Genomic DNA, 13,738 nt, shown 5'->3' on the forward strand with positions numbered 1-13,738 from the left:
ACGGAGGGTTTGTTGTCCAAAACCCACCCTCTAGGCGAAACTGTCCCTCTCTCCAGAGAACAGTAAACAATGAAGAGTTGCCAGAAGCAATGAAGTTAACAGAAGAAAGAAAATTACCAACCGTTGAAAAAAATCATTCTGTATTCCATAATCTTATTCACTTATGACATAAGAGTAGAGCAATAAATAACGCAATTTCCAATGAGGAAAGAAAATATCGGTAGACTAACTGAAAAAGTACACTCTCTTGCTTGATTTTTATTATTTACCGTCGCTTTCTGCTACTTTCGGTAATCACGACGATGAGGATGAGTGGTGATATAATGAAATTGATGGAGGGGCACTCACAAAGAAAACACATATCCATGCCGGGATTCAAACCCAGAAGCCCTGGCTTTGTAATGCGGTATGCTAGCCACGGAAGTCGGCTATAGATTCTTGTTACACGCAAAATTATCATATTGTATTTTTTCTGAGTTTAGTGAAAAGTACATTTGGATTACAATGATGTGGAGTACATCATGTAGATTTAATTACATGTTTTGATTAGCACGTTTGAAAGAAATCCTGATAATGTGACAAAGTTGTCAATTTCTTTTCAAGGCGGATGTTATATAAATTAGAAACTCATCATCTAAACTCAACAAGAGCCGCTACAGGAACCTGTGAACTACATTTTTTTTAAAAATTTGGCAAAATTGTCCGAAGCAATAAAACGACTGGGTGGGAAAACGATAGTATTGACACTTATTGTTTCTTCGTTTTCCGTGGAAAAGTGAAGCTTTTTCGGTACTTGTGTGCTGTAGTTGTGCATTTATCGCCGTCGCAATTAACAGTGTGGAGAAATTGTTGTTGCGAAGTTTTTCTACCAGAAGTCTGGATGAAAAAAGAAACATAAAAAACCTAGGCCGGATTTGAATCTAGAACAAGTGTCAATGAAGGGAGGTCGTGAGTTCACTCGCAAATTTCGCGTTGAAGGACAGAAGGATGAATTTCAGTTACAAGCATGTCTGAAGATTTATGGTAAGTTTGAAGTTATTACTTTAGAGCTTCTGGTAACGCAGATATCACCTTTCCAGTGAGATGTTTATTTTGGTGCCATATTTCACATATCAATTAGTAATGTTGGACAGGAAACTTTCATGGATCAATTTCATCATATCACTCATCCCCATCTTCGCAAATTAGCTAAATGTGGCACAAAAGGCGAAGTAAAATAAAGCAAATCAATAGAGCAAATTTGTGAGCTATCGCCCCTCCACTTTGGTTCACCACAAGCCGCCACTGATGATAATACACAATAACACAACACACATTTACACATTTAGACAGTCTCCTTTTTTCTGTAAAAATTTGCATGGCTCTGCCTTTGGGAAGAATGTGATGCAATATATTTAAGATATTCTTAGATACATAAGATTATTTCCACTTAAATAATTTATTTTGCTGATATTGATTGATTGATTTGGTGTTTTAAGTCCACTTTGTGGTACTGGACCTACAGTTTAAAGTGGGATCCGAACCACTATGTACATCCAACGGTTATCGATCCCTTGATTACAAGGCTATGACGCTACCACTGTGACATCGGGAAGGCCCCTTTTTGGTGATATTCTTTGAGCTTTAGCTGTAGCTGCAGCATTTAAATATTTAAATGTTCTTGTTCTTGCATATGTTTTTAATATACTTCTCCATCTCAAAACCACGTAACATGCCAGAGCCATGTCTTGAAAGTCTTTGTTTTCTTCTATCAAGAAAGCACATAGATCTTTTCCAGAAGTCCTGTGAACTTGTACCCACATCAAGAAGATGAAGATGGCTCTTGAAAAGTTATTAGGAAATGGGTTTTTATACTGCTCATACGTCCATTAGAATTTCTCTTAATTGGGAAAATAAATTTTCCTGGTAATATTATGTCTTGCAGTTAAAATGTGTGGATAATGCAACACTTCCATCTTAGTTTTCAGGGGTTAGGGTTCACAATATCCCACTTTACATCAAAAGATTGTATCATTTTGCTCAACCAAGAATAACCATGTCTCAAACCAAGGTATACTAACCTTATACAATTCTAATAACGTAAGGTATCTCGAATCTATTGCTAATAACAGCTTGTTACATGCAGTGTCGTGCCCAGGATTTTTGAAAGGGGGAACGTATATTTTTTTTAGTAGTCTGCCTTCATTTTGCCACATTTTCCTGCTTTCGACTTTTTTATATGAATAGTGGGCCAAAGGGGGACTATGAACTCCACCAACCCCCCACCACTTCTTTGGGCACGCCAGTTTATATGCTACTTTTTTTACGCAGTTCTATCGTTGCTAGACAACGCTTGCGGAAGTGACGCTCCCTCGTTGCCACGGCAACCTTCCCGGAAGTTACGTTCATTTGCAAGGATTTTAAAGATGGCAACCACAGGAGTGTCAAAAACCAGGTAATTTTATTAAATTCTTAAATTACAAATATTTTATAGCATACAGCTCTTTTAATGTTTAGGTAATTGAATAATAAAGAAAATGGTGCTGAAGTTTACAAAACGTTGAAATACCATTTTTACTATACGAGTGATGACTGCTTGATTTAAAATTACAAAATGCATTTTATATGTGGTCATGCAGACAAATGTAACTAATTTGTAATATCTATATCTCTTTTGGGTAGCAGTTCGTTATATCGGACACACATTTCTTCATTTTTACAGAAGAAACTACTTACGGAAATGAGTTTCTCTAAGGTTTCCAACATTCGTCGAGGTATTTTCTTTCATCGTGGAATCTATTTCACCGGGAAATCATGTATTTTTCAAGAGAAATATCTCACCGACGCACAAGTGCCATTGCGGATGCTGCATACGTTTGATGACGTAACCCCCTGTAAGTGTTTCCAACCCCCCTTTTTTTTAACTATGCTTGCCTAACCTAACCTAACCTTATCGGAAATGGTTCGTGGAGCTATCCGTGAATGATTCGTGAAACTATCCGTCAGCTACCCGTGCATAATGTACAATTTGCACACGTGACGAACACGATAGTAGGTGTTTTTCGGTGAAGAAGTTTGGAAACACGGTACTATTATAGTATGGGGGTGACATCTATAAATCATATATTTCACACTTTTCTACATTGCTAACATACTATTTTGGAATGCAGAATATTTCCTAAGGTGAAATAATGCATTTCTAAATAAGATAATTTCTTATTTCTTACATTTACTAGTACTTACTGTTACTTGTTATTTCGATTCTGTAAACATTATGGCAACAGTGTACTGGTTAATCATGCATTGTGCGAGTGTTTTGTCGATTTATGCAGTGTTGAAACCTCGTTCACCGGAAGATACCTACTTTCGTGCCCGGATTTGAAATTATGCTAATACCTCACAAACCATTGACGTTAGCCTCACAAACCATTGACGTTAGCCTCACAAACCATTGACGTTAGCCCCACAAACCATTGACGTTAGCCCCAAAAACCATTCACATTAGCCCCAAAAACCATTTTCCGTAAGGTTAGGTTAAGTTAGGTTAGGCAAGCATAGTTAAAGAGAAAAAATACTCGACACGTCATGTTCTAGTGAAAACTCGGCGAGTTTGAAACACTGACTACGGGATTACGTCATCTAACACACGGAACATTGTGCTCTCATGCAGAAAGCAAATGGCAGCATCAGAAACAGCGTGTCTGACAGATTTTCGCAGAAAACAACATGTATTTGCATTAAAATGGATCAAAACTACATTCACGAACTTCCACAACGCTACAGAAAACTATTTCCGTTAGTACTTTCTCCTGTAAATTTGAAGAAATCCGTCACCCCTATACTATAATGTTACCAGAAACACTGCATACCTACAACGCTAGTCAACCTCTGCCCACCATATTGTGTGTTACGGAAGCGAAAAAAGGAATAACAAAAACTACTCTCTATGTGAAAAATTGTGTTTGTTTTCGTGTAGAAAGCATAATGGCACCTTGAAATATGTTCAGCAATACACAATTGGGAGCAAATGTAGAATATAGATAATGTCTCTAATTTCGTTAATATTTGGTATACTAACTAAATTTGGCCTTCTAATCACGAATCTGTTGTTAAAATGCCGCAGACATGTCTGGAAATCGTGAAAAAGGCTGAAGCTTTTTCACCTTGTTTTACGAACAAAATTTTAACTATGCTTGCCTAACTTGACCTAACCTAGATTGCCGGAAATGGTTCGTGGGCTATCCGTGAATGGTTTTTGGGGCTATATATCAATGGTTTGTGGGGCTACCCGTGAATTTTTTTCACGCATCCATGCCATTTTAACAACAGATTCGTGATTAGAAGGCCAAATTTAGTTAGTATACCAAATATTAACGTAATTAGAGACATTCTTTATATTCTTCATTCATACCAACAATTGGTAAGTACGAACCATGCAAAACACAAAAAGGTAAAGGTAAAGTGCTCCCCTGTGCATAGCACCATGCCATGAAGGCGCATAAGGGGGGTGTGGGGCTAACGCCCCACACTTTTTTGATCCGGTCATGAGTGGGGTGATGTGACCACCTTTACCCCCCCCCCCCCCAGGAACCCATGTTATTCGACGCTGGGTGAGTGCCGGGGCCGCTTCCATCGTTAGAAAAGTTCCCGGATTTGAACCGGCCGGGGATCAAACCTGGGACCTTTAGCATGGTAGTCAGATGCGTTACTGACTGAGCCACCGCGGCCACAAAACACAAAATATCCGATTTTAATGTGTCTCCGATATAATGAACTGTTACCCTCTCTTTTACGCGCGTAACATCTTAGTTAAACCGTTGGCGAAATGTTAAGGGTTGTGCATAAAACATTGTTTCAATTGGTGCTTAACTCTTGGATGGACGCTTTAAAAAAATGTACGTAAATGCATAAACAGGGCCTCCGAAGACTTTATTTTCCGTAGAAATAAGTCCGTGTTTGAAATTTAACGTAAGGAATATGTCCTTCCAGAACCACAGTTTGTTTCCTGTGTGTGTGTGTGTGTGCTAAATGTTGTTTCTCCGATTACGAATTTAATACTACTCATATTAAGAACTAAAATGTTTTATTTTAAAAATTTTGTTTAACCCCATTTTAAGTATAACCTATATGCATTTGTGACCATTCCAATGTACCCTCTTTTAGTATGCTTTTGTTTGCAAAATGTCTTCTATCTTTGCAATTTGCAACCCAAGTTCTGATTGTTTAATTCCGAATTTATGATAGTGCGCATGCATTTTTTGCATAGTTTGGTAATGTTCTGATTGTTTTATGATTTTTCAAATTCTACTAGAATTTTTGCAATCATTGTCTCATGAAATTTGAACCTTCCTTAAAGTAATGAGCACTGTTTGGATTTTCAGAATAAATATTTATGTTGCAAAATGAAAACTTTAATATTACCTTATTCAAGCACTCCTCATGGACAATTATCCGTTGATAGATGCAACAGCAAGTATTGTAGAATAGTGGGAATGAATGTTGAAGTAATTTGGAACCTTCCTGAAACTAATCAGCACAGTTTTCATTTAAAAAAGTCCAATTTATGGGTAAAATAAGATGTTAGAGGTACATTGTGCAAAACTCCCCATTTCGCACCCTTGACGCATTATACAGACTTCTACCTAACCTACAGCGCAAAAGGAATAACTTGGCAGTGACGTCATCTCCCACCTTCACCTTTCCTTCCAGAAGCGAAGGCACATTCGCTAGAGCAGACGATAAGGTGAAGTGCAAACCAATCGGAATCTTTCCGAGAGGGGTGATGCAGGCGTGCAAACCCCCACATAGTCTAACAAACCGCAGCTACAAGCGAGGGATTGCAGGCTATTTTGTTTCTTTGTTAGTGAGTTTTTTTGCTGGTTTTGTCATGGTTCACAATGAGCATTGGTGTAAAGAAAGGTAAGCCCTTTCACAGCAATGCAAGAAAAGTAGTTTTCAATGTGTATAAATATTTTGTGTGCCGAACAATCCATGATTTATACACGAAAGGCATTTTTGTCACCGTACATAAACTGATGAAGGAACTGCAAGAAAATATTAATTTTAAGGGTTTGCGTTGGTCGTTGCATATGATCATAAGTAAATTAGGTTTCAGATTTAAAAAGCATAGCGTAAGCAGCAGGAAGCTACTCCTTTCACGAAATAGCATCGTTGCGTTGCAGCGATCATTTTTGCAAGAAGTTAAAGAACTGCGCAGAGAGCAACCCTGCCGGTCACAACCCTGCGCACCCCACACTGTCCCCAAAGTTTGGCTGGATTCCAAGAATTCAGGAGGGTTTAAAAGTGCCAACAGGAAAGGGTCCCAGGTTTATTATTGTGCATGCCGGTGGTGAAAGTGCATTTGTGGAGGAGGTGAAGTTAGTGTTCCTTTCAAAAACAACTTCTGGGGACTATCATGGGGAGATGAACACTAAGAATTTTATGTTGTGGTTCGAAGAACAGCTTCTTCCCAATCTGCCCCCAAACTCTGTTATTGTGTGTGATAATGCTCCGTACCACAACAAGTTAGTGGACGAAATCCCAACATCAAACAGCAGGAAGGATGAAATGAAGTTGTGGCTGTCATCTCACAATATTCCGCATGCAGAAGGTTTGCTGAAAGCCGAATTATATGAAATAATTAAAATAAACTAACATAAACATCTAACAGTGCTAACATTAAATTGAATATTGGTAGTTTGCACCATGGTAGTTGGCAACACTGACTTAGCAGTGAGTGACGTCACTGCCAGGTTATTCCTTCCCGGCTGTAACTACGAAAGCATTCAGAGATATTATTATAATGCTAAATCTGGCCCACCGAATCCAACCACGAAAAATTGTATTGAACAAAATCTTCAAATATTTTAGCGGCAAGAATTATATATGCAGGTTGGTGAGTGTTCTCAGCATGTCATGGGTAGAAGCGGAATATATTTAAGTTATTTCTCCTCAAATTGAACTTCTAATCCTTTCCGGACTGGCCTGAATATATCGAGGTTGCCCGAGAATACTTCTTTTTTCATCGTTGAAAATATGTTGATAAGCCTGTTAATATTTTAGGCTACATTTTTTTTTCCAGAAATGTACAGCATGTTCTCTTTCTACAGATATATAATATGTTACATTTTATATAATTTTCTCATAATTCATAGTTATATTATTTTTTTCTCTAACAATTTTTTTGAAAATAAAGAAAAATAAAACATTGTATTAAAAGTAATTAAGCGATAAACTTCTTGGGATTAAAATTGTCACTAAATATGAAATCTGAAGTGGAATCCTCATAAAGAAAAACATCCACAATGTACATATAAATTATTCAGTGCTATTCTCAAGAGTACAAACAAAAGCACAACGCAATTTGACAGAATTACAAGTAAAATTGAGCAACAAACAAAACGGTACATCTAGCTGTTGGAATTTGAAAGAAGTTGTTACAACACATTTGCACATGAGACACTGTGTGATTATGGCCCATATTTTAATTCACAATAATTTTTTATAGAGAATGAATGACAGGCTATACCTACTGCCCATCTTAATGGATGGGTCATTCCATGCCATTTCAATGAGGTCATGTTACCCACCAACTCAGATTTCTTAAACGGTTTCCATTTTACAGTGAAATAAATTTAGGGGGTTTCTTTCAACCATAAACGAAGGGTGTGTACCAAATTTCATCGAAATTGGACATGGTGGGTGACAAAATCTCAGTTTTTTGCGTTGATTTGATGTGGAATGACCCGGACAGGAATTGTCGTCTGGAAAGGGTTAATATATGTGCGTGTTTTGAAGCACAAATATTGATTGGAAGGTTTAAAGACACTAATGCATGAAAATTGAAAAATAGTGTTAAAATGGTACAATATATCTGAAATTTTCATCTTAACCTCAGTAGGTTTCGATATACTCCATTTGTTGCACAACAAACCTTCAAAGTCTGTGTTGTATCTTGCGCCAAGTCCGCATAGTTCACATCATGGCTTTGCATCTATCCAAACTTACATTTGAATCATTTTTATTTGTTCAGCAGTTGTTTTTTTTTACTAATATGTGTATATTTCTTGCTCTCTTTTTCAATTACGGTGTACATTTATATTGTAACAAGGTGATAAATATATTTTTAGTAATCTACAATCTGCTTTGTTTCACTTTTCAGTGTCAAAATTTCTCCTGGTGCTGTTGTGTGCAATGAATGTGACTTGCGAGGTGACATCACAATTGGTAGCAGAACAGTTGTTCATCCGAAAGCTTGCATAATAGCAGATGCTGGACCAATAATCATTGGAGAAAATAATTTAATTGAGGAGCAATCAAGTATTATTAACAGGTACCTTAATTGAGCAAACTTTAATTTGTTTTCAGGTTAGTTTGGCAATACATAATGGATGATATTCAACTGGATGTCATCATACAGTGTACTCTAGGATTAAGTCAGACAAATAAATGCACGTGTGTTAAAGAAAGTGTATGAAAACCCTTACAGCGAGAAAATTTGCATTTCACCACTTTTCACGGTTTCTGTATGGCTTCGGAAAAGGTAAAACGTACACATTCCTCACATGATCATAATAATCATACCTTGAATCACTTTGGCAAAGACCATGTGCACAATGCTTTCCCGGTATGCTTTCATTCCCCCTAAATATGGTGCAATGAATTGTGGGGGAAGTTGTTTGCTGAATATCATCCATTGATATGTTAAGGGATGATTGTTTAGGTATTAAGATCAAAATATTTAAAAGCTACACTTACTAAATGTATTGTTACTTTGAAAACTATGTACTTCAACTTCAAGAACCGCTCAACACAATTTGTATTTATCTGAAGTTTTAAATTGTTGGGAAGTATTTTTACTATTACACCAGAAAAAGAAAGTTTTACTTGTAACTTTCATCTTGCCCACAATATCAGTATTAATTAGTAGGTTATTAACAATAAAATTAATAGTAAAGGCAGACATTTTCTGTGACTATTATGCAGTTCGAAATTAGTTTGAATTAGTCATCATAGTTTGATGGATTTGTACACATTTTAAAATTACAATTAGATTGTTAATGTGAAATAATATTTATTTCAGATTACGTGAAGGTTCTGATCAACCAATTACTCCAGTGATGATTATTGGTGCAAACAATGTGTTTGAGGTGGACAGTCATTGCGAAGCCTTGAAGATTGGAGATAATAACATTCTGGAATCAAAATGTTAGTAATATGCTAATAGTCGTAAGCTGTATTAGAATAGAAATTAGTTGTAATATTTACTACTTTTAATGTTTATGCATTTTCCATATTGTAAGATTATTCTTGTGAGAGGCACCATGAAGACCAGTTTTTGCAGGCTTGTCTGGGATAGACTATTTTTTACATTTAAATTTTTATTTTGCAGCACAATAAAACCATCTAATAAAAATTAGTATTCAGTATCAATTTCAAATATTAAAGTGTTGCATTCATCTCCTGTGATTTTTACCTAATAATGATTCCTGCATAAGATTATACAGCATATGGGGCATTCCAGCATTTCGTGTGTGACATTCACACATAAAATGTAAGGTGCTAAACATGGGAGTTTATTACATATTCATACGGAACTAATTTCATAGGATAATGAAGTACTTTGTGGTGTCTGCTAAGAAATGAAAAAAATCTGGGTATGATGACATAGCCTGAATGCATAAAAAGCATTAACGAAAGTAAGTTTCATGTGTGATGGTGACACTTTAAAACTGTAGCAAAGTTTGGCTTCAATTGTCTATGAAAGGCTACATATGCTAATAATTTTTGTTGGTGAAATATGCAAATTATATGCATTTACAAACATTTAAACCTTAATGCAATTAAAAACAATTATTAATTCATTTTGTTATTTACATGGAGTAGGACCACTTTTTGTGGAATGCTGCAAATGCATTATATTTGAACGATCAGCCATTTAAAAGTTGATGTACATGTATAGTGTCAGCAAATTGTTTGTTTTCACTTGACTTCTTTTACTATGTAGGTTATGTTAGTCGAGAAGTGGAGTTGACAAATGGTTGTGTTGTTGGAGCAATGTGTGAGCTAACATGCAAAGAGGTTGTTCCTGAAAACACAGTTATTTATGGCAGGACGTGTGATAGGAGACTACAGACAGAGAGACCTGCGGTAAGTGTCCATGGAGATTGGTTTCAAATTCATGAAATTTTAATCGAGATAGGTGTCAAATTCATGAAATTTTAATCGAGATAGGTTTCAAATTCATAAAATTTTAATCGAGATAGGTTTCAAATTCATGAAATTTTAATAGAGATAGGTTTCAAATTCATGAAATTTTAATAGAGATAGGTGTCAAATTCATGAAATTTTAATCAAGATAGGTGTCAAATTCATGAAATTTTAATAGAGATAGGTTTCAAATTCATGAAATTCTAATCAAAATAGGTTTCAAATTGATGAAATTTTAATAGAGATAGGTGTCAAATTCATGAAATTTTAATAGAGATAGGTGTCAAATTCATGAAATTTTAATCAAGATAGGTTTCAAATGCATGAAATTTTAATCGAGATAGGTTTCAAATTCATGAAATTTCAATGGAGATAGGTTTCAAAATCATGAAATTTTAATCGTATTGTATTTTTTTCCTGGACTTGTGATTTAAAGTGTAATATTTAAGAATAGGGAATGCATGTTTCCTGTTTTATGACTAGAAACCTAAACAATTATACTGATAGCATTTCACAATATCTAATTCTCAACTTTGTCCATGCCTAGATGTAACACAGATCCATATCATTCATTTGATTATTGTGTCACTCAAATACATCCTGCAGACCAGCTGGAACCATGCTGCTTGCTGATGAAATCAGATGTGTGTAACCCCTAAACTCAAGTCCATTTCAGTTAAAATATTCCACAATTACAAGTAAAGTCGTCATGTCCTTTAGTCGCAGAAGAAGTTGGAGATGTTGTTCCTTGTATTGCCACATCTTTTGAGAAAGCTTCCTTAAAAATCACCTCCATACACTTCTGCATAAGTTTGTTTTCACAAAAAGTATCATAACCACATTGGCAGAGTGGTTAGCCCAGCATGCTGCAATGTTAAGGGTCCCGGGTTCAAATCCCGAGTATTCTTTGTGAGTGTTCCTTCATCATTTCATCACTTATCCTCATTTTCATGATTAGCCAAAAGTGGCAAAAAAAAAAAAAAAGGTAAAGTGTTCCCCTGTGCATAGCACCATGCCATGAAGGCATATAGGGGGTGTGGGGGTAACGCCCCACACTTTCTTGATCCGGTCGTGAGTGGGGGTGATGTGATCAGCATCACGCCCCTGACTGCCTTTACCCCCCAGGGTTTCCCCCAGGTACCCATGTTATTCGACGCTGGGTGGGCGCCGGGGCCGCTTCCATCGTTAGAAAAGTTCCCGGATTTGAAGCGGCCGGGGATCGAACCCGGGACCTTTAGCATGGTAGTCAGACGTGTTACCGACTGAGCCACCGCGACCAAAAGTGACAGAAATGTGAATTAAAATAAACAAAATCAATAAATCAATGTAAGAATCACACATAAAAATTATTTGTTCTAAAGTGTGCTAATGTTGCTGCATTATAACAACAGTAATAACATTTATAAACACTCAAGACTTATCAGTTTATGACCTTAGCAAATTACACAGAAGGGAATATGACTCTTCTTCAACATGACGTATTCACCAGCATGAAAGCAAATACTAACATTCATAGTAGAGGAGTGCAAGTTTCCAATAGCATGCTGTTGTTGATCTCTGTGGTGGAGTGGGTAGCACAATGCGCTTCAGTGCCATAGCTCTCGGATTCAAATCCCAACCTTGGCTGACAGAGAAGCAATGCTAAATAACAAAAATGAAAGCCTGGGCAATAATCAATGTTAACAGGAACTATGTGCAAAAATGATATGTTCATTCACGGACACTTCTGAGTTGTAACAATCCCATTGACTTTCAATGGGATCGTTAAACCCTTGGGGTACCTGTGAGTGCACATGAGTTCCTGAATAAAGCATTCTGTGAATACAAGACTCGCAAAACTTACTTTTGGAATCTCCTTTGTATTGTCAACTATATCAGGACTCCAACATGACTGAATATTTGGGGGATAAAGGATGCTGTAATATAATACACACACAAAGTGAATGAGTAAATTTATGCACGAGACTTACTTGTAATAGACCAATTACAAATAAGTCTTACAGATAAAGTTAGTAATTCATTTACTTGTATTTATTATACAATGATTTGCTCTCTCCTGATAGCTGTCTAGGGTATGCTGCCTGATAAAGTATAAATAATGTGGCCCCTGTGAATTGTGCAAGTAGTTTACAGTGGAATTTATGTGATTGACACCAGCAGTGTTACCCCCAGATTCACTTTCAAGCACTCACTCATGGCAGGTTGGCTGAACTTCAGAACAATGAATAAGTTTCTACCTGAAGTTACGCATTCTTTATTACTCAGTAATCTTAGTAGAGATGAAATCCAAGTCCTGCTAAAAAGCTTTTAATTAAAAGACGCATGGTCAACATATCTAAACGCACAGATTATGTGGGTATTAGAAGGTCACACTGTTGCCATGTCGGAGCACAGCCCCGTGTGTTCGGAGACTTAAGAGAATGAAAGATCTTGTTGTAGAGTTGGTCTTTGTAATCTATGTGACACAAACTGACAGTATTTGTTCGAAAGGTCAGAGGTTTTAAGATCATATTTCAAAATGTGTATGTTTATCTAAGTTGGATTCGTGGCTTTCTTAGACATTATTTGCCAAGGAAAAGCCTGGCTTCTGAGGAAAAGGGGCTGGTGCCTGAATTAGTTTTTTCTACCCCTGTTTGCATATAACTCTGAGGTCTTATCAATTTTTCATTTTATTTCTGGAACAGGCACAGACTCTGCAGTTAGATTTCCTGACAAAGATTCTTCCTAATTATCACCATCTGAAGAAACCGATGAAAAAGGTATAGCAGAAGTTAAGGGACGGACACAAAATATAAACATTTGCGAATAATGGTTGTGGTGTCAAGTTCCAAAGTGCTTTCAAAAGGTCTGCATGTCCTACATAGACTATCTTTCGAGGTGTTCTGGTGAAACGAGGTTATCTGGAATATTGTAGCACATTCTCAGAAATCTTCTGTTACGGTCAGAATGTGTGTAAGTCAATATACTGTGATGCACATCATTTTTCTTGTACATTATGGAATAAACTTTGTATGAAGAGTTCTATTGTGGGTGTAATTTATAATGTTATCCTTGAAGTGAAAAATAAAAAGGTCTGCTCTTTTTACAACAGAGGAAGCTTAAACATTAAATTTTTGGTAAATTGCTGTGGTTAAGTCCAAGCAGTTAGCATTGTTGAATATATTTTGTGTAGGTTTCTAGGAAAAGATATTCTCATATACAGCAAACAATGCCACATATGTTATCATGCTCTATCACTGGATACAAGTGAAGATGGGTGGAAGAGGTAATAAAGTGCTCAAGAATGGTAGAGTATAGTTAAGTTCTTGAGCACATTCTTCTTGACAACGTTTTTGCATTAAGAAAAATTGCTGTTATTAGCAAGCAAGTGCCACAGATAAGTGTGATATGCCATCCATATATTCTCCTTGTGAAGCTTTGCAGTGAGCTTTGAAACCATTATAAATTTTAGGGATTGGTCGATACCGATTCGATATAAAACTCCAAATGGTCCTTGAAGAAACTGAATCGATCTTTGACTTCCTTAATAAATATTTGTTTCCAGGTGACT

The 13,738-nt window shown here is 36.5% G+C and overlaps 1 protein-coding gene across 1 annotated transcript; it reads left to right on the forward strand.

The window, feature by feature from the left end:
• The first annotated feature begins 2,372 nt into the window (after positions 1-2,372).
• On the forward strand, positions 2,373-13,209 carry DCTN6-p27 (dynactin subunit 6). The gene is made up of 5 exons (XM_083143422.1): positions 2,373-2,434; positions 8,141-8,311; positions 9,062-9,186; positions 9,986-10,128; positions 12,873-13,209. The coding sequence occupies exons 1-5, from the start codon at positions 2,406-2,408 to the stop codon at positions 12,951-12,953; spliced, it is 549 nt and encodes a 182-aa protein (XP_082999548.1). The 5' UTR covers positions 2,373-2,405; the 3' UTR covers positions 12,954-13,209.
• Positions 13,210-13,738: the final 529 nt, after the last annotated feature.

Source organism: Lepisma saccharinum, chromosome 21, assembly GCF_977018435.1.
Source record: "Lepisma saccharinum chromosome 21, izLepSacc3.1, whole genome shotgun sequence".
In the NCBI taxonomy this organism is placed as follows: domain Eukaryota; kingdom Metazoa; phylum Arthropoda; class Insecta; order Zygentoma; family Lepismatidae; genus Lepisma; species Lepisma saccharinum.

Coding starts and splice junctions, on each gene's coding strand:
- DCTN6-p27 (XM_083143422.1), top strand. CDS start 2,406: ATGGCAACCACAGGAGTGTCAAAAACCAG. Junction 2,435..8,140: donor ACAGGAGTGTCAAAAACCAG/GTAATTTTATTA, acceptor TTCACTTTTCAG/TGTCAAAATTTCTCCTGGTG. Junction 9,187..9,985: donor TAACATTCTGGAATCAAAAT/GTTAGTAATATG, acceptor TTTACTATGTAG/GTTATGTTAGTCGAGAAGTG.